Source organism: Etheostoma spectabile, chromosome 11 (genome assembly GCF_008692095.1).
Source record: "Etheostoma spectabile isolate EspeVRDwgs_2016 chromosome 11, UIUC_Espe_1.0, whole genome shotgun sequence".
NCBI classification, from domain to species: domain Eukaryota; kingdom Metazoa; phylum Chordata; class Actinopteri; order Perciformes; family Percidae; genus Etheostoma; species Etheostoma spectabile.
Window position 1 is genome coordinate 11,127,354 of NC_045743.1, and position 26,307 is coordinate 11,153,660.

The window sequence follows — 26,307 nt, forward strand, 5'->3', positions numbered from 1 at the left end:
TGATAAAAAACATTACATTTTCTTTACTAATAAGGATATTAATCAACATTTTGTTTTATTTACAGTACATCAGTGTTAGCTAGATGGCTAATTTTCAAATGCAGTCCTTTTGCAAGATGTTTGAAACCAGTGAAGTCATACAGAGATTATATTGGTCCTAACCGAGAAGTAGTTTTAAATGTTTACAAAACTGCTAAACAACTTTAACATTTTCATAATGCAATATATAGTTATAAAAGTTTACAAAAAAAACAGTTGCATTTTCACGAAGTAATAAAGATAGAATATTGGTCCTCATTGAGTCAAAATGTTGACAAGGAAAAACAAAATGTTGCACAAAATGCGTTGATATTAAGATTTTTTATAATAAATGTATATAGGGATATATGAATGAGGCTTCAGTAATAAGTCACAAATGAAACAATCTTTTTTCATTTCAGAAATCTTTTGTTTACAGTGTTGTTTCAATATCACAACATGGTTAGCAGTCATGTCAAAACATCTTAAATTGACTCTGCCAATATAACATGTTGGTTTGTCTTGAATCCCTAGTTCACATATGCCTCTACTTTACCAAGAAGCTCAGATGCCTTTTCCAGTGCTAACATTTCATTCTCTAGTTTGAACCTTTCATTAGGAATGTGGGGAAACGGATGGCAGTTGGGATACTGCGTCTTCTTGGCATCCACTCCCAGCATCTTCAGATTCTCCACAATTTGAGGCAGAACTGTCAGTTGGAGGTTGTAGAGGGACACTTGTGCAGCGAGGGCTGAAATAGAACTGCTATTGGGATGTTGACCATCTCTTTTATATTTTGCAGCTATGAGAGACTTTTCCACTGCTTGGTGAATTTTGAACAGACACCACTCTGTGCTCGCCCCACCAACTTCTTTGTGAGCTGCGTTAAGATCACAGCGAGCTTGTCTACACCACCGCTGGGCCTCCTCTTTGTTTGGCTTGGGGACATTTTCATTATGGGTCCAGAAGTTGTAGGAATGGTTGTCTCGAGAGAATCTCTCTCGACCATTTCTGTGATGTTTGGCCTCCTGATTCCATTGCTGATAGAAGTTACTGAAGTTTGAGTTTCTGTTTGGATTGGAGGAACCTGCAGTTTTGCCTTTGCCTTTACCTTTGCCTTTACTAAGGTCACTGATTTGATTCTGCAAGTATTTGAAGGCCTCGGTGGCAAGAAGAAGGCAGTCCAAGTTTTTGTCAGGATGCCATCTAAGGTACAGTCGTTTGATGGCTTTAAGCCTCTCCTCCTCAGGAAGAATCCAGATATCTGCCAAACATTTGTCAATTTCCCTTTTAGCTTTGTCAACAGAGGCTGGTGAGGATCTCGTGGAGGAGGAACTTGTAGTTGATGGTTTGGAAGAATGTGGCTCAGCTCCTGCTAGTGGCACCAGCTCCATGCAAGAAGCTTCGGCAGATGTGCAAGTCCTCCCTTTAGATTCTGGCTTCTTTTGTCGCTTAAACTGATACAGGTCAAGACAACTGACTTCAATTGGCTCATCTTCTCCAATTTCTATTTTGTATCTCTGTGAATATGGACCAGTGTGCAGAGGCAGTTTTTCAACAATAACTGCATAAATAAACTTGTTGTCAGTGCTGTAGCCAACATATTCCCCCTCTTCAAAGTTATTGAGGATGTTCATGTCTAAGGAATCAAGCCATTCCTCTGGAATTTGTGTTCCAGCGGCTGGTGGATTACGGCTGAAGCTTTTAGGTTCAGCACTGTCACGGATCCCATTGTTAGCCAGATATTTCTGAACATCTTGCAGACTGTCACACATGAGAAGATGTGCAAGGACTAGGAGGAGATCTGATCCCATTCTGTTGCCTAAAAGAGCATTTATCTCCTTTGTTAATGTCATGTTGATGTCACTTATTACCATGTGAGCTGTCTCATTGTTGTGTTTCAAGTAAAAGATGCAACCATGTTGCCCTCGTTTGACAAAAACATTGGTTTCAGTGGCAGTTTTGTGTAGTGGCTGTTCATTCACCCAAAGCTTAGTTTTCAGACTTTTACAGCAGATAATCTCAATACCCCCAAATGTCTTCTTGCACATGTCAGTAGCTTCTTCTTGTGTTATTTTTCCCTCAGACTGCGCTCTGATAAGACAAATCAGTCCATGTGTAAATGCACCTGTGGACAGATGTTTGTTAAACCATCCACTAAATTCACAGTCAGTCCCAAACTCACAAAGCTGCATGTGTGATTCCACTACTTTCTCCTCCGTGAACTGAGACAGCATTTTAGGCTTATGTTTCTGAGGCAGCAATTGCAGCAACCGTTGATGCTCATAAATATCACTTTCCAAATGACATTCACAGAGTTTCTCCAGCAACAGGAACTTATTTCCCAGCGCTTCTTCCAACCTTTTGGTCTCAAACGTTGTATCGTTGTAGTGGAGTGTGTCTGATGGGTATAATTTACCATCTACTGCAGGAAGATACAAAGTCTCTACATCGTCAACAACAAGCTGGTTTCCTTGAGTTTTGATTAACATGAAAAACTGCTGAACAGCACGTTTCACAGTTTGCTGTTGGTTCAGGTTAGGTTGGGGTTTATCACAGGAGTCAGCATAAACTCCTGCTAGAACATTACAATACTGCTCTGCAGTAGGTTGGTCCTTTACACCAATTTTCTTGAAGAACTCCGCAAATATGACATCCTGTGGAGATATCTTGTACAAATACGGTCTGAACTCACGGTCATGGGGGAGTGAAAAAGTAGTATCATCAGTCCTTACAAGTTCTTTGTCTTTTTCAACCAACACAACAGGAAGACCAGCTAGGGGTTGGCCTTCAAACCCGTTTGCTTGCAGGTAGGCATACGCACTTCGAAACACATTAGCACGGGTTTTAATCAACTGGTCAGACTTACAGGGCGACTGACAGATGTTGCTCATGTTACTGGTTACACAGTGTGAAGGTGGTTGTTCATGCATTCCTGCATTTTTCAGCATTGACGAGAGCTTCTGTGACTTATAAACCGGTAGATGTATAATCGGCATTGAAGACCAAATCAGTTCTTGATGCTTATAATCACTTTCCATCAAAGATCCTCTTATTTTAACAGCATTACTCTCAGCAGCAAATGGTTGGTGAAAGTTGCACAGTTCTTTTTTAATTTTCACAGGAAAAATGAACTTGATGTCAGCTATGCTCTCCAGCAACCTTTCCTCTTTGTTTTTGTCGTCGATCACAATAGCCAAGGCTGCTTTGAAAATTAAAGATGATTTCAATTTCAACTCTCCAAGTTGACCATTTCCTTTTGCTTCTAATTCTAACTGTTGTGCAAAATTTATTATGTCATCTTTTGACACAACATGCTTCATTCCAAGGTTTCTGAGCAACTTTTTTTCCTTTGATCCTTCAGTTTCTTGATTTCCGTTGCACAACTCAGTCCAAAATCTCTTAGGCACAAATCTCTCTTGGGGCAACATTTTCTTGTATAGCTCCACACTCTCGTCAAAGTAGTATGATACAGTCTCCAATCTGCCTTGGGAACTGCGAATCAATTTTACTGTTTTCATTGAAGAGATAATTTTGTCCTTATCCTGAAAATAACTGAATTGTGGTAACAGTAACAGTTTGAGGCACTGAAGCATCTGCATCTCTGTGAGTGTGTGTACAACAGGCAGAATGAACTTCATGAAATAGTCCAAATCAGTCAGGATTTGGATGTCCAATGTTTCTGAAAGACTGCAGTTTTCTGGATTGTGTTTGAGAAAAATGCTGTTGTTGTTGGGCAGGTTGAACAAATCAGGCAATGTCTTAGAACATGTGCTGTTGAGGACAAATACCTCTTTAGGTCCATCAATCCTCACTCGGTCACCATGTATTGTTTCAAATAATGGCAAGGATTTGAGCTTTCTCCGATACTCTTTTTTGTCTTTGGACTTGGTTACTCCAGACTGCAGGAAACGCTGAAGCTCTTTCATCTCATCAATGGTTATCTGGGAAAACTTGGAGTGGTCAATGTTGTAGACCTGGTCCAACACAGAGTTTTTATCATTCACATCCATAAGTTCAGAATATAGAAGAAAACGTTTCTCCACATCCATCCCAGAAAAGAACGGACTGTCAAACTTCATAAAACCAAGTTTAAAGAGGATGCCTGATATGTCTCCTTCTGCCTTAATAACACTCTGCATGTCTTTCATTCTTTGCAGGAAGTGCTTGTCTTTCAACCTTGGACACACAACTGGTAAAATGCAGCAGTCATTGAAAAGCTTTCTCACATCACTTAATGTTATACTTTTATCATCACCAGGTTTGATTTCGTTCATTAAGAACTTCCAAAGTGAGTTTAACCACTGCAGCATTGTCTTGTTTGGGACATGAAGACCACTTTGGGGATCAACTTCACAGTTCTGAAGAAGCTGCTGAATTAAGGGCTTCAGATATTCCACTGCACGGGGAACTGTCAAATGATTGACAAGTTTTAAAGTTTGTAGAACATCAATGTGGCTACGGTTGATCGTATAATCTGCAAATTGCTCCTCGTACCCAAAGAACAGACCGTCATATTTTGTTATCAGCTTGGGAGAGTTGGAGTTAAACACTCTCAAAACTTTATCTCTTGTGAGAAGAAGTGGAAGCCCATTCAGTAAACTGGAATTGTCCTCGGTCATTTTCACACCAGTTAAGCAGAAACTCAAGAGCATTGAACATCTTGTTTCATCTTTGATTAGAGTGGCATTTATTGGCAGCGGTAAATCTTCATCTGTTTGGGTTGGGTCATTGAGGGGTTTTTCTCTCAGGAAAGCCTGCACAGTTGATGGTTTCACATATTTCACTTCAATGTTAGCAGATTTGAAACTTTTCCAAACTTGTTGCATGAAAGCAGGAACCAATTTCATCCCAAGATCTTCCAAAATTGAACACATCTGGTCATTTACTTCATTTGCCAAGTAAGGTGCCTTTGTTGTTTCAGTTTCTCCAACATTACACCAGTCAAAAGAGTATTCCTTAACTTCTCTGCCTGCAATTACACGTGTTGAACTCCTCATCACTGGAATAAGATTAAGGCCTCTTTCTTTAATTGATCTGTATACCTCGTGTATCATTTCATGCCAATCCTGGCCCACATATTTGGACACAGTAGGCCAAAAACACAAGTATGAGCTACTGAAGCATGACTCAATACGTGAATACTTCAATTCGTTTTTTGCAATGCTACATCTGATGTAATGAAGGAGATCTGCATACAGTGGAGCAATGACATTCTGTTTCAAAGATTCATTCCAGTTAGATTTTTGACTTTGCCCATCTTCTTTCCAAAGGCCTCTTCTGCCAGAATCTACCTCAAAGTTTGCATTGACATGCACTGGCAGTCCAGTTTTCCCAGGCAAAGGAAGTGAACAAAAGGCTGCTCCAATAAAATCCTTAGGGATGAATAATGCTGGATTTGAACACTTTGAGCTCACACAAGCTGCTATTGCTGCTTGGGGAAGTTTGTCTGATAGTTCTCCATCACCACTGCTTTTGAATGAGCCAAACTGTTCTGCAATGATCCATCTAGTTTGTTTTTTATTTGAGGTTGAAATCCTGGTTCCATAAATGGCCTTGTCTGGCATTATTGGTTTGTCAGATTGCAGTGCATTTTGTTGAAGTTTTACAAAAGCATCTTTTACTTCTCTGCATTCCTGTGGAATACTTTTTTCAACCATGAAGATGGTTTTGAGTTCCCCTGAATGTTCACTGATTTCATGGACTTCTATTTTGCAGATGTTTTTCAGGAATAGAATTAGTCCTTCAGGATCTTCAGAGAGGGCAGAGCATAGTTCTTTCATGTCATGATCAGTGACTCCCTGCTGTGATATTTTAGAGCTGTTTGCCATGTTACCCATCCTTAGAGGTAATCTGAACATGGTGCCCTCTTTAAGTGGAAATTTGTCAGGAAGAAAGGATTTGTAGACATCGATGTACATGTTCTTGAAAGTCTCAGGTAGTTTATAGCCAGTGCCAGTTGGTGGTTTGTCTGAATAACTTTCGATGTATTTTTGATTAGGATCAGAAATGCAGAGTATTTCATCGCCAGTGAGAATTGAGGGGCAGTCAGTCAGATGATAAACAGAGTTGAATCCTACTCCGTATTTTCCTATCTTCCCTGGAGAGCTGTGCTTTCCTCCTTCTCCCAGCCGTTGAATGCCAGCTAGGTCAGCATCAGAAAACACTTTGTTGTTAAACACACACAGTGCTGGACCCTGCAGTTGGTTCCATTTCTTCCCAAAGGTTCTTTCTTTGCCATGCTGTCGTCGATCCCAAACAAAGTGAATTTCTGTTGCCTCTGCATCATCAGCATTTTGGATAAGCTCTTTAAGGATATCCTTCTTCGATGGATAGGCTGAAATGATGTTTTTAATTCGAACAGTTAGTTGTTCCTGCTGTTCAAACTGAAAAGCAAACGGTGAAATGTTCTCAACTACGTGGTTTTGCAGGGTATGATGCCTGGTAGTTTTGATTCCAAAGTGGCGAGCCATAACACGTGAGATTTTCTCGTGACATAATGTGACACCTGAAGTGACTGGCATCCATGGGCTGTCGTTATAAAACAGTTCACTTGCAGGTTGTAATACTCCATGTTGGTTGGGTATCATAAAGTCTCCCGTTGTTTTCTCTTTGGGCTCATACATGGCTGTTAAAATTGTGAGGCAAATTGATAGGCCACTCTTTGTTAGGGTCTTGTTACCATGATGAGAGTGCAATTCCTGAAGCACAGTTGAAAACTGACTGCTTGTAAAACATTTCTCAACACCTACACTTTCCCAGAGGCTCCTGAAAACACTAAAGGCAGGTGGAAGTAAATAGAGATAGGGTTTTGCTTCAAATTGCTCATTTTCAGCTACACGACTCACATTTACAAATGTGCTGCCAACAAGAATGAATGGGAATGAATTTGCCCGTCGTGAAATGAAAGTGGAATCCCCAGAATCCCTTAGCCAATGATCCAGAAACTTATAGCATTCATATGCTATTTTGTGAAGCATTAAACTGTCAATGGATTGAGATTGCTCACATGCTTCTTGCAGCTGCTGAAGCACTTCCTCATGACTTGGACTGTGATGAACTCCCAACATTCGCAGTACTGGATTAGCGTTGTATATTCTCAGATTGGTATAATCCAGCATGTGTTGTGTCATGTTAACGAGTGGGGAGCATTTGTCACTAAAAATATCAGTGGGCCTTCTCAGTGTTGCATTTCTTTCCATTTTTGTATCACCAGGGGGAAATGCTGGGAGAAATTCAGTCATTCTCAGTGTTTCCCAGTGGAGAGAGTCCTCATCATCCATGTGATTGTTCATAAGTTCAAGAAGACAATTCAAATGTCTGTATGCTTTCTTTTTGTCAGTGCTCCAGGTTTTGGGGATTGTGCCTGCTATCTCTGTGATGTCATCCAATGGGAGATGATCTTTTGCCATTCCAAGTTCCAACAAGCGTTCAATCCTTTTGGGCGAGCAAAAGTCATTTTCAGTACCACCAAGCAAGCGTCCTTCTTCTGTTTCAAAAAGACAGGCCACTTTTCCTGACGGATCCACAAGTTTTCTGATATGCTGGAGCTGTCCGCTTTTTGTGGGGATGCATGGATAGCAGACCAGTAGCTTGTCGATTTCTTTGATGTTAAGGTCAATAGCATGCAGCACAAGAGCATCTCTACTCTTAGGGTCCATGGTACCAAGGTTGTTAAACACTACTTCTTGGTAAAACCCGTCCCAGTTCCATGTTCTGTTCTGTAAAACCTTCTCCAGGCCAGATTGTTTTAAGCTATTTCTCAACCACAGTGGAAGAGTAATAACATGGTTGGGTGCTTTGACATGTTTCTTGCATACCTGCACTGCAAGTGCACTGATGTCTTTGTCCTCTTCGATGTTCTCGTGTAGAAATATGGCATTGTTCATTGAGCACCAATGTTCTCCATCACTAAAGAGCTCTAGGCCAATGGAGTGCTGAGCAATGGCGGAGTACAAGGCATCAACCAAAGGCTTGAAAGTGTCACTTACTTTCTCTCTATCAGGCCAAAAGGTGTGATAACAGTAAGTTTCCAGTTGCTTGTTTTCAGACAATTTCTTTAGTGCCAAAAGTGCAGTAACATATGCTGCCACTACAGGATCCTGAAGAAGGGCTTTGTTCCAGTCATGTTTCACCCCACTCTCCCACAGACCTTTTCGGTTGCTTGTTACAGCAAATGTTCCATTTACATTGACTGGTAGACCGGTTTTAATGGAAAGAGGAAGGAAGCAAAATGCCTGTCCAACAAGATCTGTTTGTAATGAGACCAGTTTCCCAGTTTCTGGATCATTTTGCAAAGGCACAGCAATCCCCCCAATGGGCAAAGAGAACTTTGCTGTACTGTTTTTTTGAAGGGCCATTTGTAAAGACTGATGTGTCCCAAAGCAGTTGTACAGCAGCCAGGATTGGACTTCAGTTACACCAGATTGCTGACTGGTTATTTTGACAATGTTGACTGTGGAGCAGTCAATTACTTCTTTGCCTTTTCCATCAAGTTTCATCAATAAATTCTCAGTTTGATGCTGCTTTGACACATTGGTTTCATCAGAAATCCTCATTGTACTTATAATGGTTTTGGAGACAGTGAAGACGTTTTTTATTTCGTCATCTCTTGGTGGAGTTGATCCATCACTTGAGATACTTTGTAGTGATAATGTATTGATGTTCTTCAAAAACAGCAGGTGAGTTTTTGAATTGTTTCTAAAGTGCTGTTGAAAAGTGATGATGTTGTGTTTGTGATACACCTTTGCACTTATTTCTGACTTGAGAGCCTCTTCCTCAGTTCGAAAAGGTAGTTTGATCAGAGTACCCGGATAGGGTTCAGGGGGGCTTTTTCTGCTAAAATTACAATCAAAGATGCATTCATATGGTCCAAACTGACCAGGAAACCAATGAAAAAGATGTTGCTGAGATAGATCCAGCTTGATTCCAGGGTTTGTTTTATGTTTGATGTGTTTCTTTAGGTGAGTGACATTTGGATCAAGAATGAGAAGACTGCTGCCACTAAGGATAGAAGGAACATCCGTCACATGATACACAGTGTTGAATCCTAGTCCAAACTTCCCAATTTTTTCCACCTTGTTTTCCTTTGAGGCAGCGCCAACTCTGACAATATTTTTCCAGTCCTCAGCTGTGAATTGCTCATTATTAAATGCCCAAAGGCACGGTCCCTGACAAAGGGTCATGTCAGGGTCAATGAGACTTTCAGGGGCGTCTTTGTGCACTCTGAAATCCACTAAGAATTTACAGGCTTCTGCCCCAGCATCCTCTGCATTTTGAATGAGCTCTTTGAAGATGTCACTTTCTTCATCATACTCTTTAAGAATGTTCTTAATCCTGGTTGTTATGGGTTCAGATTGTCCATACTGTTCTATTCCCACTAACTCTGGATCAAGGATGTAGGTACTGAGAAATCGGATGTTAAACCATTCAGCAGCTGCTTTTGGAATTTCCTCATGTACAACATAAATGTCTTCCTGGCTGTTCTTTAGCTCTTTTAACCCATTTTTGCTCACATCACAAAAGACTGCAGTTGACAGTGGTTTAAGTGTATGTTGTTCTCCCCTTATTAGGACTGGCACTGGGAAGTCATCCTGAAAGGTTTTCTTCTCTCTCCACAGCCAGTTAAAAATTTCTATTGACACTTTTACCTCAGGGGAACTTGCAAGTGGCTGTTGCCTTCCTTCAATGGTTTGTTGGATAGAATAAAGAATGCCAACAATTTCTTGATCTGACAGCTGTGTTTTCAGGCCAAACTCAAGAAGCAACTCCTTGTATGGCAAAAATTCCTTTGGCACCTTCCCAATGTAACAGCTCAGATCAAGATTACGTGGGTAGTCTAGAACCAGATCCTGTGGTGATACAAACTGGTTGTGGCTCCACAGCCAGGGTGTGTCCGTGTTCACAATTGTTGAAAATTCAGAGATGTGGTCTTGCATGTGTTTGTAAATGCTATGCAACTTTCTTTTGAAATCCACATTAGTGTCAGGATCAGGCATTTCCTGTGCCTTCGATGTCAAGACGCACAAATTCTCTATCACCTTTTCAGCTGGGGGTAGGCGTTTAAAACCAAGTTGGCTGCTAACTCTGTCACTTAACTTTCCCACCAGCGGCATTACATGTCCAACAATGTCCTCATTCACAGAAATGCACACTCTTATTTCATCCGGGCAGAAGAAAGAACTTGTCTGAGATTTGTCATTGCAGTGTTTTTTGTCATTACCAGGTACAGCACATGGGACCCATTTTAGCATTTTGAGGTGACAAAGCTGCTCAGGAGAGAACTTTGAGAGTAGATCATTGGTATCCAACATCTTCAAGAGCACCTGAGCTCTACTGAGAGCCTCCGTTTGGGAGTCAGCATGCAGTTTGTCAATCAATGTGGCAGCATGCAACAAGTGCTCAGGTGGGACATCTGCTTCTTTATTTAGCAATCCAAGATCTGTCAGGCCTTGACACATCTGTGGTGTTTGAGTGTACAAAGGTGGAGGAAAGAACTCTGACTCAAAAAGGACTTTAAAGGATTTAATTCTTGGATCAAAAAAGTTTGAGGTCTTTTTCAGCTTTCCATTAACTTCAATGAAGCTCAACTCCTTACATCTGCGTTTTAGGGTCTGATTTTGAGAGAAAAGGGTATCACCATGCTGTAAAATCCAAGCCATGATTTTCTCAGTGTCTTCTTTTCTGCAAACCCCACTCTCAATACATTCAATGAGGAGATTGGCTGCGTCAGCAGTGTCCAAGAGATTTACTTTGAGTAGCTGTAACAGTCTGCGGTCAGCCTCAGTAGCACACTGCACAACTGAATCAGGCATAGGAAACTCTGTCGGTACTTTTAGGCCAGAAATTAGAAGCACGGCACAATTTGATTGAGCTGCAACACAGGATCCTTTCATGGTTTGAAACAGAGGCAACTTTAAGAGTAAATCTTTCTCAGTGACTGAGAGAGAATCCAGAAGAGAGAGATAATCTTTCAGTTTTTCTCTTGCATTGTGAGAGGCAGTCTTGAGTTCTCTGATCAGATTCTGAGAATCTAAATTCACCAGGACTTTCATGACACTCCTTGGAGATGGGCAGAGCACATAAGAGTCAAGGTCTTCGTGCTTGAGCCACTCGTTTCCTGTCACTGCTGTGCCACCAACTTTGTTGACCAACTGAGCTATTTCTTCTGGCAGGTTTATCTGCTTGCTTTTCTGAAAAATGAGGGTTGTGTTCTGCTCTAGTCTTGCTAGTGATACAGACTGACTGAGAGACAGGGGGCTGACGGGTATTAATGGCATACCAACACAATTACTTAACTCTTTGCAGTGAGTGTTAAGAAATTTCCAGAAATCTTGGAGCCAGGATAAAGGTGGATGTTGACTGTTCCTGATGTCCCAGGTAACAAGCCCCGCCCTCATCTGCTTCCAGTCCTGTGGCAAGTACCGCCTTGTATATTCAGTCACCTGGTCTACAGCAATGTTGATGACCTTGAATAAATCTGAAAAATAGATTTAGAAAATATATTTAAATGTATTTGTAGTGTAAAAACATGCAGATGACAGATGTAAATCATTTTTAATGGAAATTCTATAAAATAGTCCTACTTTTTCCGGCCAGTTCTTTCAGGTGGAAACTGCAGGCTGGACTGAGATCATCTGGGATGAAGAGGTGTTTGCAGCAGGGTAGCAAGGCTCTGAGCAAAGCAGAAGTTTGTTTATTGTGCATGAAAAAAACAAGGACATTTGTATCCAGTGTTACTTCACATTGAGGTACCAAAAGCCTAAACAAAAGTAAAAAATTGGTCCTGTGAGCCGATCAGTGCTAGTAATGTTAGGAATGGATTTGGGGAACACATGGGAACTACAACTTAGTAAGGATGTAACTTCTTTAAAAATTACAGTCAATAATAATAACTTAACCATTTTATTATAGACAGTAAAAGAGAATAAAACCAAGCATTAAAAACTTACCTTGGAAATTCCTTGCTGTCAATTAAAGCAGTGTCCTCCTCTTTGTCTGTGAAAGATCTGAAAGAACCATCGCTGAGTGGAAGCAGCTGAAGACCCTTGAGTTCGCTGTATTTTTCATCACTCAAAACGTACTCCAAAAGACAGAGTTTGTTGTCTTTAGAGATGCTGTGCACGTCAATCTTGCGGAGAACGTCCCTTACAAAGGTTGGAGTCACATGTTTTAATGTGTTGAAGTGTGGATATGCCTCTTTTAGAGCTCTCGCGACACTACCTGGTAAAGTGACTAGATTTTCCCCACAGGAAACCAAAGTTGTTTTAATGGCGGCCAATATGTCAGGGCTTGTTGGACCATTACAGGGGAACACAGCTTCTGATGGAGTGATGAACTGTTTTTCATCTTTAGCAAGAGAAAGGACAGCCACATTCTGCCTGAATAAGTGATGAAGAACATCCAGAGCAACTACATACCATTTCTCTTTGTGCTTTGTCTGGGAAATATCTGGCCACAGATTGTATACTGAAGAGACAGGCAGACGAGATTCTTGGGCAAGTCTGATAGCATCTTGAATGATCATGACGTATGCCTGTGGGAGCACTTCTTTTATCAGCAATTCATTCCACACAGCATGTTCGTCATGTTTCTGGTCTTCCTCTTGCCACTTGATCTGTCTTCTGTTGTCTGTGAGGCCAAAGCATGCATTGACATAAACGGGGAGTCCTGTTTTGTTGGATTCATTGTTTGGGAGGGGGAGAAAGCAGCTCAGTCTACTCTCACTACAGTCTCTCCCCTCACCACAAGGGAATGCCAAGTCAACTTGGGGAAAAAAGCTTAACTTTTTTGAGAGTGAATCAAGATTTTCTAAATTGCCATCTTTCATGGTACATGTTGTCACAAGCCACTTTGTTTCTTTTGAGTTGAGGGTTATCAATTTGAATTTTGTTGAACCCTCAATGATTGAGTCATCTTCTGACTCCAGAACGACATCCGTGCAGACGGAGGATTTCACTTCAAGTCTGGGATTAACGTTGCCGTGTACGTCAATATGCTTCAAGGACACAGAAGTCACATTTTTCAGGAACAGAAGGCTTAAATCTGCATCTGCAATAAAGCTATCAAAAAGCTCAACCACCTTGTCAGAGTCATATAGATTATCTGAAATATCTGATGCCTCTTTGCGCAAGGGGAACCTGAAAATTGTCCCGTCAAAGTGCTGATCCTCCATGATGACTTTTGACCATTCTTGTCCGCTTACAAGTGACACTATATCTCGAAAGGGTTGGAACTGATCATGCATAGTCATCAGAGCTTCTTGGTGTTCTGCATCATCCAAAGACCACAGAAAACCTCCTTTTCTTTCTCCAAATATTTTTTCTTGGGGGTCCATGAAGCCAAGGTGCTCTGAACTGAAAATACTTGGCACATCTGTGTATAAAAGGAAACGGATATTGTCCCATTAACTTACTATGTTGTTCATCAAACACCATAATTTAAGATGAGACTGTTAGGTATGCTCGTGTATCTGTATGTAATTTTCACCTGTTATGTGGTAAACAGAGTTGAAGCCGATTCCAAACCTCCCAACTTTGTTTGGGTCATTGCGCTTGACACTCCTCCCTGCCATCTGAATTCCTTCCCAGTCATCCTCAGTGAATGCTGCATTGTTGTAGGCGTAGAGAGCCGGACCTTTGCAAAAACAAAAACATAGTTCAGAAGAAAAGTGCTTATGACATTAGGTTTAAGCATGCATCTGTGTGTTCATTGATTATTTCAATCTCTCTTTACATGCTCATATTGAGGAAGTCTATCCCAGCTTGAATTGAGCAAGGTAGAAATGTAGAGAGCTGAGGTTGTAAACACATAATCAACAGTCATAAGGTAATTTCTGCCAGAAGGTCTGTTGATTAAAATGGGTACACTTTTAGTTCTTTTAGAAATATTATGCTAATGTTAGGGTATTTTCTTTAATATGGTGACCACAATATACTCTAAATGTAACATTTTTTGCAGTGACTGTTTTACGGCTGATGGTTAATGATATAGGGTAGCAGACCCTAATGCCATCTCCTCAAGTGATCATGGGAACCAACTATGTGTTGGGTCACCAAAAAAAGCCTGTTACTGTCAGCCTGTTATTTTGTGGTTGTAGGAAAAACACATTACACACATGTACGGCCAACCACACTTACCTAATAAACTGCCAGCTACTTCCTATTTGCTCTATTTATCAGTTTCTCTTAAAAAATAACATAATAGCCTCCTTACAGCATGGCTATTCTCTGAACATCCTGCATACCTTGGTATTCTCCCAAGTTATCAGTCCAAAGGCTCTCGGTCCCATAGCTTCTCTCATCATGGATGAAAACCACTTCTGTGGCTTTACCATCATCTGCATTTTGAATCAGCTCCTGTTGACAAATAAAAACAATAACCATTAACAGAGCTTAGCAGACCAAAGCTAACAATCAAGATGGCCACATTCCTCTGCACTACTGCTACTGTGCCAAGCTCCAAATCTGGGCTAAACAGAAGTCCACCTGTAGTCCACTTACACAACTGTTTCCCCTCACAACGTTATAATTCTTAATACAAAGTATTAATTCATGTCATTTCCAGCACACCTCCACCCAGTTTACATTAGACTAGGTTTCTAATCAGCCAGAGTTAATTGAAGACACCTGTGTGAGGGTGTGCCAGGCCTTGACAATTTTAAATGAGTGAGAAATTGATACACAGTCTAAATCCAATGAAATCCAATTCCACATCTTTTTGATAAATTTGGTTTATTACATTCAGTGTTGTTGACCCCGCATCAGAGAGCTGTTGATTCAACTGATCATTTTTGAAGCTTTAGTTTATAGTGTTGTTGAATTATATTTGTATATATTCATATATAAATGTATAATATTTTGTCCACATCAACAGACATAGATGAAGTAACTTTGCGTAACTGTCAAATGCGAAGGAACCAACATACCAATGTATGACTTTTTACATAAGACATTGTGATATGCCACTGTAGGGAAAGTATAGTTGTTACTAATAACATAAATGAAGGCTGAATTCCATTTAGCTGCTTCAGTTTCTAGGGTCCTGGTATTGGTGCAAGTTTGACCTTTGTCACAGTTTGGGTTTACTTAAACACTTAAATAGAACTGTTAATGTTCTCAATAACACCTGTGCTTTTCCAGAAACTGAGAAAAAATGTTATATTAAAATAAATATTTCCAGAACAGTTTAATCCAGCTTAATGTCCCAGAAAAAGACCAAAATACTTTGCTTTCACTGCCTTCTTGAAAATCACAGACATAATTCCACAAAACTGATATCTAATATTTAAAATTAAAACATGTAAAAGCACGATTCTGACAATAAATTAAAATTGTTTGCAAAAAAAGGCTTTTGGACAGGGGCCAAGCAAGATGAACAGATCAAACTTATTACAGAATTATGTTTAAATAATAATAATCTGCTAAAAACAGATAATCATAAAATTCATGAGAAAACAATAAAAACATCAGATTAAAACAGACGAAAAAGACGTATAGTCGGGGAATTAAAGGCAGGGAATTTGTCACCAATTTTACTACTGAAAGTCAAGTTAATTAAAATTAAAACAATTGCCAGATTTTTCTATGTATTTTTTCAATGTAATGAATATTAGAGATATTTTTTGGTGAGCAGCCAGCAAATCTTAAACAGGCTTCCACGGTTGGGGACAATGTTACATGTAAAATAGTTATTCATCTCCAACACCCAGGTGGCTTGGGAAAGTGTATTATTTGTTGTTTACGTTCAATTCGAGAGGGGGGGGGGATATACCTTTCTCCCTTGAAAAAGATAAATTAAGATCCATGTTGTTGGACGCTTTTTAACCCATGAAGATGTTATTCTATTGAATTCATTAGGTCCTAATTGTGATGATCCCAAATTAATTAATGGTCTTTATATTATGTTACGCCAGTATGATATTCCAATATTTTGGGATGGCAATTTTAATTGTGTACTGGATGCAAAATTGGATGGATCATCTCAAAAATAAATATGTTTTATCTCATATATCAAGAGCTTTGGTAAATAATACACAAAATTCAGGACTCTGAAGAAATGTTCTTTTTCTACTCCTATGTGAATGATTCATATTTACGATTAGATTTTACATTCATCCCAGTTAATTATCTTTCATAGATTGTAAACTGTTCCTTTGACGCTAGGACTCTTTCAGACCACTCGGCTCTGATTTGTGAAGTAGAATTTGAAAAGCTAGCATCAAATTACAAGCCTTGGAGATTTAACATTATGTTACTTTCAAAAGAGGAATTTATGTCTTAAATGAATGCATATTTAGATACATCAAAACAGCGTGTCCACTGATAATATGGCACACGCTTAAGGCCTATATAAGAGGGTGTGTGAAAAGCCCTTTCATCATCATTGAAAAAGAAAACAGAAAACTGAGTTGAAATGCATTGAAAACAAGAATTAATCTGGAGAAGCAACACATTGTTAGTAATGACTAATATTTTATTGCAGATGGATGAACTTAAAGGAGAATTCCAGCCAATTTTTATGTTGATCTTGATCGCTATAAATATGCGAGTACTTTCGATTGAAAAAACCCGACCTGAATCGGTGCAGGCAATACCGAGTAGCTAGCTCTAGCAGCTAACCAGGAAAGCAAGCTAACCACCAGCAATGACAAGACAGGGTAGGTGATTTAAAACATTGTCTGACTTGAAAACGCATCTTGATGTTACGTTAGGGCCCTGTTCATGTTGTACAGACGTATTACTTGCATTGTGTGTCTGTTAAGAGGCACAAAGGCATGCTAAAACTTGCCCTGTTAACTGCCGTTTTAGCTCAGTGGAAGCTTGTACACATAGCAGCAGCTACTCTGTGTTGCCTGCACCGATTCAGGTCGGGGGGTTTTCGAACGAAAGTACTGGGATATTTATAGCGATCAAGATTAACATAAAATTGGCCTGAATTCTCCTTTAAGTTAAAGTACAATGCTATTAATACTCATGCATGTGAATTAGCATTTCTAAAATCCAAATTATCCCATGTAGAACAGGGTGAAATGGCAGGCAAACTATTAGCAAGGCAGATCAAAAAAGAATCGGAAGATAGAACAATTCTTAAAAATCAAACCCGGACAGATGCGGCTAACATTTTATTACCTACCTTAGCATAAGAAGATAGATTGTTATTATGTGTCTTTGGAGGAGCCAAAAATAATTAAAACAAAAAAAAGATTCTTGAAGCTGCCGTTTCATATGGTTCTTTGTAGTGTTGTCTGGTGTTTGCACCTTCAGGGTTGAAACCACGTAAATGGAAGTCGCTTTGGATAAAAGTGTCAACTAAATGACATGTGATGTAATATCTCTGTGTTTAGATATATCTGTTCCCCTTTCACCTCATTTATGTCTTCAACTAATATGTCTGATAAGTTTAATAAATATGAAAGCATGTGCGTACAGTAGATCTTGCTTTGATGGCAGCTGGGAAAAGCATAGCTTTAAAATGGAAGGCTTAAAAAAGAATTAAGCAGAATCAACATATATAGTAACACATATATTTAGCAACCACACTGGTCATACCACAATAAATAGATTTCCAGAATCCAGATGTGAATAAGCAAACAACAACCTAAAGAATAACGCTTTGTATTAATTAGAAAATGGGAAATGTTACACAAAGAATTTGACAAAGCATTTTACCCACCTTCAAAATTTGTCCACCATCTGGATATCGTCGTAGAATATCTTGCAGGTAGTCAATGAAGGGCGGAGCTGTTGCCCCGAAGCCCGTTCTAATCAAAGCACAGAGATTAATCAAATCAACACAGGGTGGTGGTGAGACCTCCTGAATCAGTATACTGTAGACAGAAGTGCTGGGAGTATAGTCAAGTTTGACCAAAACTTACATATATTTGACTTATATGATAAATAGCCATAAAGTTAAAGTGCTTTACCTGAAATTAAATGACACGTTGTTTACTTGTTGGCCAATAAAACAGATTCAGAGCCATGATGTTTTAGTATATCAAATGTGAGTTTGCCATTTTACACAGGGAGTGAAGACAAGGCACTTGCTCTACCTAATGTCCTCTTGTCTCTAAAAAAAAACCTGACTGGCATATAAATTCATTTTTAATCATATAGTTTAACAGATTATTTTTGCAATTCATACAGGTGGGTGCTCCAAGACTATGGGCTGAAATATGTGCCAACAGAAACTGAATTTTAATCATTTATATATTTGAATTTGAATTGCTAACCTTAAATCATTGCATTGGAAAACTGAATTTGAAACACATGATTTGAAATTGTATTGTTTAATTTGAGTCATTGCATTGAAAAATTGAATCTGAATAGTATAGTTTGAAATTGAATTTATTCATTTGGAACTGAAATCCAATAAAATATGATCATCATTGAAAATTCAACTCTATATGTCTTCACGTTCATTTCTCACAATTTAAATTCAGTTCACAAAATTCAATTTCAAGTTACTGTGACAGACATCCGGGTACTTGAAGTATGAAGGAATCGAGCGCGAAACCTAGTCTAGTGTAAACTGGGTGGAGATGTGGTCAAAATAGTACGTTCCTCAAGTGGTGGCCCACCTCTTACAGTAATCAGTTAGAGATAGACAAACCAGATACAGATGCAACTCACCGACTTTTTTTCTTTGTCTTTGAGCTCATCTTTCACGGCTTGGATGCTGTAAGTGAGTCAGAGTACAGTTTGTTACATTGCCAAACAAACTTCTCTTTTTATCCACCACATCAACTTAAGATTTCTTCATCCGTAACTTAGAGATAAAAATTCTAAACATGAGAAACAACTCAAACCCTGTATCAGCAACACAATGGGTACCGCACAATCAAAAGTAGGATAAAATACATAAATACATTTTCACAAAGAAGGTTTAAGGAACTTCCTAGAAAACCTAGGGGTATGCCTCACTTTATTGACTTTATGTTTGTGGTTATATTCTGCAAAGTATCAAGATAACTTTTGCTGAGTCACATGCAGTCTTGTAGAGCAGCTGGCTTCTGCTGCCTGCATGGGCCTCTGGACCTCACCTGCATTATTTAGGCTTACCATTTGTATGGCTAAAACTAGTCTTTCTACACAGTGCAGTCCAGTTTTATGAATCACTTGGTGAGGTAGGGTTAACCCTTTTCTCCACAATACACCAGCCTGGCATAGACAAGCAGCTGCATGATTAGTCAACAATGAATTTGGTTTTCTGAGGCTAGATATGTTCCACATCCAGGATTTTACTTTTACTCTAAATTAGATTTCACTGACTTGCATTAAGCTCATACCGATTGGCGGAGGCCCACTAAAAAAAAAAGTTGGAGCATGGGCCTCACCAGCTCGTTTCAATGCTCGACCAAATGCATCTGTGTATTGCTTATCCACACCATTTCTGTCAAAAAAACAAAAAAGGCTGTTGCGGCGATCTTTCTGGACTTTACAAAGTAGCCTGTGTGTGTGTGTGGGGGTGTGTGTGTTTGTGTGTGTGTGTGTGTGGTGTGTTGGGGTTGTTTTTGTGTGTGTTGTGTGTGTGGGTGTGTGTTGTGGGTTTTGGGTGTGTGTGTGTGTTGCACGTATTTCTTTCTTTTACAAATGCATTTTCCCCAAAATAGCACTGTAAACATATTTTCAAGCTTGAGAAAAGTAGACGACAACACCCCAAAAAAAAGCTCAATCCTTGATTTGCGTCATTCCACCTCCAGTTCTTGTGCATTAAAGCGCCCTCTAGTGGTCAATTTGAATGAGACTTGCAGTGAATGTATGAGGTCATTATGTAGACATTTCCTGGAAGGTTTGTGTTGATTGGACAAACAATTAGTCATTTATAGCCTGATTTGCTATATCACCTGCAGTTTGTGTGCATATATAGCGCCCCCTGGTGTTCAATTTGAATGAAACTTTCAGGGCGTGGTTCAGGTACTTATGAGGACATGTCCTGAGAGATTTGTGATGATAGGACCATGATTATGTGCTTTATAGTAAAATGTGTGTAATGCACTAGAAGCGCTCCCTAGTGGCGTATGTATATAAAACTGTCTGGGTATATCTGGGGCACTTATCTGAACATACCCCGGGAGTTTTGTGATGATTGGCTTTAACAGTTGCTGATTTGTGTTCATTTATGTCCAGAGCCACGCCCTTTTCAAAGTTCATTGGTCAATCACTTGAAAAGTAATTGAGATATTTACATGCTTTACAACTTTTAATAATAATACATTTTATTTATAATGCCCTTTACATTTCAAATGAAATCTCAAAGTGCTTTTATTAAGCTTGATCCATTGATGATTCACTGAAAATCTGGTGAATTACGTTCTATGAGGAGATCTTAAAAATGTGTTTTTCAAAAGACTCAAAATGGTTGAAAGATTTTCTAGGCAGACCTTAATGAACCTTGAGGCTTTTTTTGTAGAGCACATTAAGCTGCACCTGTGTGACAAATTTCAAGTCAATCGGATTTACAGTGTGGGGGTCGTGGCCTTTCAAAGTTTGCCTTTTGAAGCCTTAATTACAGCGCCACCATGTGGCCGATTGGGTTGATGTTTCCATAGAAGCACATGGAAACCATTTCCAGTTAGTCCCAAGACAACACATAATAATAATAATACTAATAATAATAATAACAGACAAACATAGAAGGGTTCTACAGCTTCGCGGTTTGAACTAAATAAATCATAGTAAGACGACAATGTTACACATGATTCATGATGAGGATTTGGAGGCAAAAAAAGCTGTCAGTATTTTTTTCGATTCATATTTTCAGGGGAGCTCATCTCTTTAGACAAGCCATGCTTGCTCTCTGCAAGCTCTCTCTGGCTCAATGCAGCCTACCGCTAACGCCAATGGCAGGAAATGGATCAGCTACACAAAAGAATAAATTCATAATATTATACAGCTTCAGACTGTCGCGGAATACGGCATACCCACTAACACAGAACGTTTAGGAACGTTAGGGAACGTTAGTTTTGGTTCTCTAAAGGTTCGTTCGAACCAAACCAAAAGCTAAACGTTTAGGGAACGTTCCTCCTGGTTATAACGTTCTCTAAACGTAGAGAACCAACCAACGGTAACGTTCCCTGCGGTTGGCGCCGTACCTTCAAACAACGTTCCCGTTTGGTTGTTTTGGTTGTTCGAAATTAGAAAGTAGCATGGTTTGTCACTTGATTTATTCACCAAAAATGATTTGACTTATAAAATTTAAGAAAGCATAACATTTATTTTAAGGTCTGTATCAATTTAGCTTAAAATAGTACTTTGTGCTTGACTTCGGTTTTTTAACTGTCTTCGTGAAACAACTTAAAAGAGGAATCTATCAATGGGCGATTTTCACAACTAAGATAATTCACTTCTTTATTCAGTTGAAAACCTAACGTTACAACCCACACCAGTAGGGGGCCGCTGCTTGAGCAGACGATTCCCCCGTTAGAAGAAGAGAAAGCACAAGGACGGACCACGCGGCCCAGCTCACGGAGAGGTAAGCGACATATACTTGCAGTTTAATGATGTTGTTGTTGTAATGGGGGTTTGTGGTTTAACATTAAACTCTTTCCCTCGTATGGGTTGTTATATTCCGGTTCTGGTTAGGTTGACCAAAAATAAAAGTTTGGCTGAAAGTAAACAACTAACTTTAGTTAGTTTTTCAACGTCAGTCCGCCATTGTGCTATGCTAGTCATGCAGTGAGCTGCTCCAAGTCTTTTCTGTTTAGTAAACTATTTGTGCACAAACCATGTTCTCAATGCTGAGTTTATGTGTTGAGCCCCAGGTGAGACTTGGAGTAAAGTTTCAGTTGTGTCGAGCCTTCTTAGTGTTTTAAAAATGTTGATTTTGATGTATCATAGAAGGGCCCGTAGTAGCACTCCATTCAAAAGGCGAGGGCCAGAGTTGGGCTTTAAATGGATTGCTTAAATCTTTCCTTTGTTTGCTGCTGTGCACGGACGTTTCTGCTTTGTTGCATTGTAGTTTTGTGTAATCATGTTAAAATGCTTTTGTTTATGTTACAAATAAGATATCCGTTTTCGGTCTTTTTTAATTAGTGTAGTACAGTACATAAATAAAGCCAAAATAATCAAATCCTTAGTCCAGGTAGATAGGCAGCCATTTGCAAACGCACTTTAGCCAGTTATCGTCAAGCTGAGTGAAGGCTACAGCAAGGGACGTAATGTGTTTGCTACACAGCTGCAGTACTGGCTTTACACTATGCATTTCTGTGGATGCTGTGTCTCCCCATTACAAAGTATGGGGTACAATGCAGAAATCTTGTCACGTCAATGTTTACACTGACTGTATACATTTTAAATATTTTTGCAATCAGTACAAATTGTATGATCTGTTATTCAGATGAATCCGGATGGAGACATTTGAGGAGAAGATGGATTATCTGCTCATGCTCTACAGGAGCTCCATGTCACCTCGCTCTGCTCCAAATCACAGGTGCCATTTGCCAACAGCAGTGGGCCAAATATCCAGTTAAAAAAATATGGCTGTGTACAGGTAACATATGCTGCTATACTATATGTAAATAAATAATTTTCTCTGTATGGAATGCTTTTCTTTCTTCTTTTTTTGCACTACTGGATCACAATGTTCTCTTAAATAGATTCCTACGCCAAAGCTGTGGACCGGTGTCGGCGGCTGAGGGACACCAGCATCAGACAGAAGATGAAGCAAGTGTCCAAAAAGCAGCGCCGACGCCCAAGGAGGTTCATGACAGATTCTTCAAGTGGATGGTAAGACTTTATTATAGACTACATTTTTCACATATTTCAAATCACAGATTTTGCAATGGGTACACGCTATATGGTCTCTGTATTACAGATGAATCTGTTGCACGACCAGATAAACGTCGCAGGACGGAGCGTGCGTCTGGAGCCATGTCTGGAAGTTAAATTATGTATGCATTTATATAAAACAGTCATATTTCTTAACATGGAACCAATGACAGTCAAACATGGTGCATATCATGGGATTGTTCTAATGTTTGTCTCTTCTGTCTTTTTTCAGCTCAGCAGATAACACTTCCTCCACCCCTGCATGTAAGTTGTTTTGAATATATATTTTGTCTGATAAAAAGAATAGGTTCATATTTTGTAATGGCATGTGCAGGCAACCTATCAACTTCATCTTATAAAAAAATCATATAATTTATTTATATGTATCAACGCCATGCAGGAAACCAGCTGGTTGCCAGAGCAGGATGAGTCTTTAGTGACCTACCACGGACTGCCACTTCATCTGGGACCAGTTGAAGGTACAGTTGCTTTGATTTTTGTATTTGCAAAGAAGTACAATTTAATGGCAAGGATCACTAGATAACACAACATTTTGTTGTTTTAAACAGAAGAACTCACCAACAGAGGAGGGTGGCTCAGACATGGAGATCAAAATGAGAGGTAAGACTCAGGTTGCTCACGTGTTTGTATGTATGTATGGATGTATGTTGTGTGTATGGAGAGGAGGAACAATATGGAAATTAAGTGGCCATAGTTCTGCCCTAAGACAAACACTATATAATTGCATAAAATTAATATCTAACTGAACTGACTTCTCTTACAAAATGAGATTGTACAAGCTCTACACTGTATGCATAATCTGTTACTATATGTTGTACAGCAATTTTTCCGGTCAACCTTCGGTGGTTGTACGGAGGTGATGCCGTCCGCCGCAGCTTGCTGATACAGTACAGCCTGGGGGAAGAAAAGACAAGAAAGCCTTCCAGACCATGGCTGTATGCAGGGTTATAACAGGCAGGTTTATTTTATTCTCACATTAGTATTATGCTTAGCTTGGCTGACAAGAGGTTTTAATTTGACCTATAACTTTGCTTCATTTTGACTTGTACTCTAGCGGCCTGCCAGAAAAACTTCCTGCGCTGACTGCTGCAGAAGCGGAGGATTTGATTGGGCAAGTTCTGAAGTTTGCCCCACACAGACGGTAAATTAAGTTCTTCTGCATTATGTTCATAAGAAAGTTCATCAAACAAAAATGTGTGTGTTCATCTTAGTATTACATGTCTAACTTTTGTTTATTCTTTATAGGCCAGCTGAGAAGGACTGAGCCATGGAGCCCTTTTTAACTTTTTATAATTATATTGTTTTAGTGACTTATTTTGCACACACTTTACAAACCCATCTTTATGCATCTTGCACTACATTTACACTACATCCTTATCTTTTTGTTTCTTTTCAGTTGTTGAATATTAAAGTTTGAAATGCCATCAAGTTTGCCTGTTCATCTTCCTACTAATATAACTTGTTGTATGTACGTGTGTATTTACAGTACATACATACACACATAGAGTAGTGGGTGTTGTTTAAAGGTTGGGGAATAAGCTTTCTTAACGTTCTGGGAACGTTCCTGAAGGTTTGTTTGTTGTAGTTTGGTGTCTGCTGGTTTATTGGAGGTTTTCTTAACGTTCTGGGAACGTTCGTTTTGGTTACAGCGAACGTTCCCTAACGTTAAGAGACCGTTCCGTAACGTTCGCTGAGGGTTGCAACGCTAAGGGGAACGTTCCCCTAACGTTCGCTAAAGGTTGCAACGTTAAGGGAACGTTCCCCTAACGTTCGCTAAAGGTTGCAACGTTTTCGGAACGTTCGCCTAACGTCTCTAAAGGTTGTAACTTTTAGAGAACGTTAGGAGAACGTTCCGAGAACGTTCGCGATAACCAAAAACGAACGTTCCCGGAACGTTAAGAAAACCTTCCAATTAACCAGCAGACAACCAAACTACAACCAAAACAAACCTTCAGGGAACGTTCCCACAACCAAAAACGAACGTTCCCAGAACGTTCTGGGAACCAAAAATTGTTAGCTGGGTAGTACAAAAACAGTTAGGCATAACTTCAAGTTATATTTATTTCGTGGATTATTTGGCATCACATAGTTTCCTCTTTCTGGTATGCATTTACCCCCAATAACGCTCTAGACTTGTTAGGGCTGTCGTTTTTCTTCTCAAAGATGGAACATAATTAACATGTGAAGGCCTACCTACAAAAACAGTTAGGCATAACTTCAAGTTATATTTATTTCGTGGATTATTTGGCATCACATAGTTTCCTCTTTCTGGTATGCATTTACCCCCAATAACGCTCTAGACTTGTTAGGGCTGTCGTTTTTCTTCTCAAAGATGGAACATAATTAACATGTGAAGGCCTACCTCAGTCATATTGGTGAAGAGTCGCGTCCGTTCTGTTGTTTCCAAGTTTGCCAAAGAAACTCTGATCACATCAGTTCGCTGTTTATAGGCTGCTGATGTCCAACCCCAACACGTCAACTCCAGGCACAAAGGCAATTACCTTTCGTTTTCCCACTAAAGTCAAGAGTCATTTTCCACTAAACGAAACTTAGTGCAGCAACAACAGACCGTTTCTTCTTCCGTCCCCCAACGAAACGAAACTTTGAAGTTGTCATGCAGTTGCTAAATATTTTCCCTATAGCCCACATCCCATTACCAATAACCTCAAACTTTAAGTCCAATTAAAATGCAATATCGGATCCACACCACGTCTCAATACATTCCTATAGCACATCCATGTGGATTTATTACTTATTCTCTTTTCTTTTATTGTCCATGTTATTCCTGTGGATTTATTATATGTTATCATCCTGTTTATGATGTCTTTGTTTGTGATGTCTTTAAGCTACTGGGACATTGAATTTCCCCTTGGGGATCTCTCTGTCTCTCTATTGTTAGAAATGCATAACTAACTTCGTGTTCTGTTGGATCTCTGAGGAAGGAGGCTCGCGGTCTAACTGAGAATTAAGAAAAGGTTGAATGCAAAAGAAAGATGACAGACACAGTCAAACATAATAACACTGCAGCTGACAGCGGACTGGATCCATGCTTCCCCCATGATGGAGTCACGTGAAACCAGTCTTGACTATCCCTAAATCACACTCATTTATGCCCTGCACCTGGGCGCGGTCCCTTTTCACCTGGCACATTCAAATCCATTCTCATTGGGCCGTCGTTGTCATGACAACACGCGGCACATCTTTGCTGTCCAATGAGAACCTGCCTTCTGCACCTTTGGGGGTCGCTTTTGGTTGCAGACCAAAAGGGTCTGTCATGTTAAATGTGAAATTGTAACCTAATCACAGTCCAATCAACATTGTATTGTCTTAGCCTAGAAGACGAAGACCCCAGGGGACAGGAGACAGTAGACTGCTCTTATTTTCCTCATTGTATATATCTTATTTTTACTTTTTATATTGTTTACTTGAATGTTATGTTTGTCTGTGGACCTAATTGGTTAAAAATGTCTTGTCTTCACCGTGGGATAGAGGGAAACATAAT

At 39.6% G+C, this 26,307-nt stretch overlaps 1 protein-coding gene across 1 annotated transcript; it reads right to left on the minus strand.

Moving 5' to 3' along the window:
* Positions 1 to 68: 68 nt before the first annotated feature.
* Positions 69 to 25,344, minus strand: sacs2 (sacsin molecular chaperone 2). Its single transcript, XM_032529030.1, has 8 exons — positions 25,168 to 25,344; positions 18,648 to 18,693; positions 17,692 to 17,779; positions 14,264 to 14,375; positions 13,507 to 13,653; positions 11,970 to 13,392; positions 11,604 to 11,692; positions 69 to 11,497 (listed from the first exon to the last, which is right to left on the minus strand). The coding sequence occupies exons 2-8, from the start codon at positions 18,674 to 18,676 to the stop codon at positions 549 to 551; spliced, it is 12,837 nt and encodes a 4,278-aa protein (XP_032384921.1). The 5' UTR covers positions 18,677 to 18,693; positions 25,168 to 25,344; the 3' UTR covers positions 69 to 548.
* Between the last annotated feature and the right edge of the window lie 963 nt (positions 25,345 to 26,307).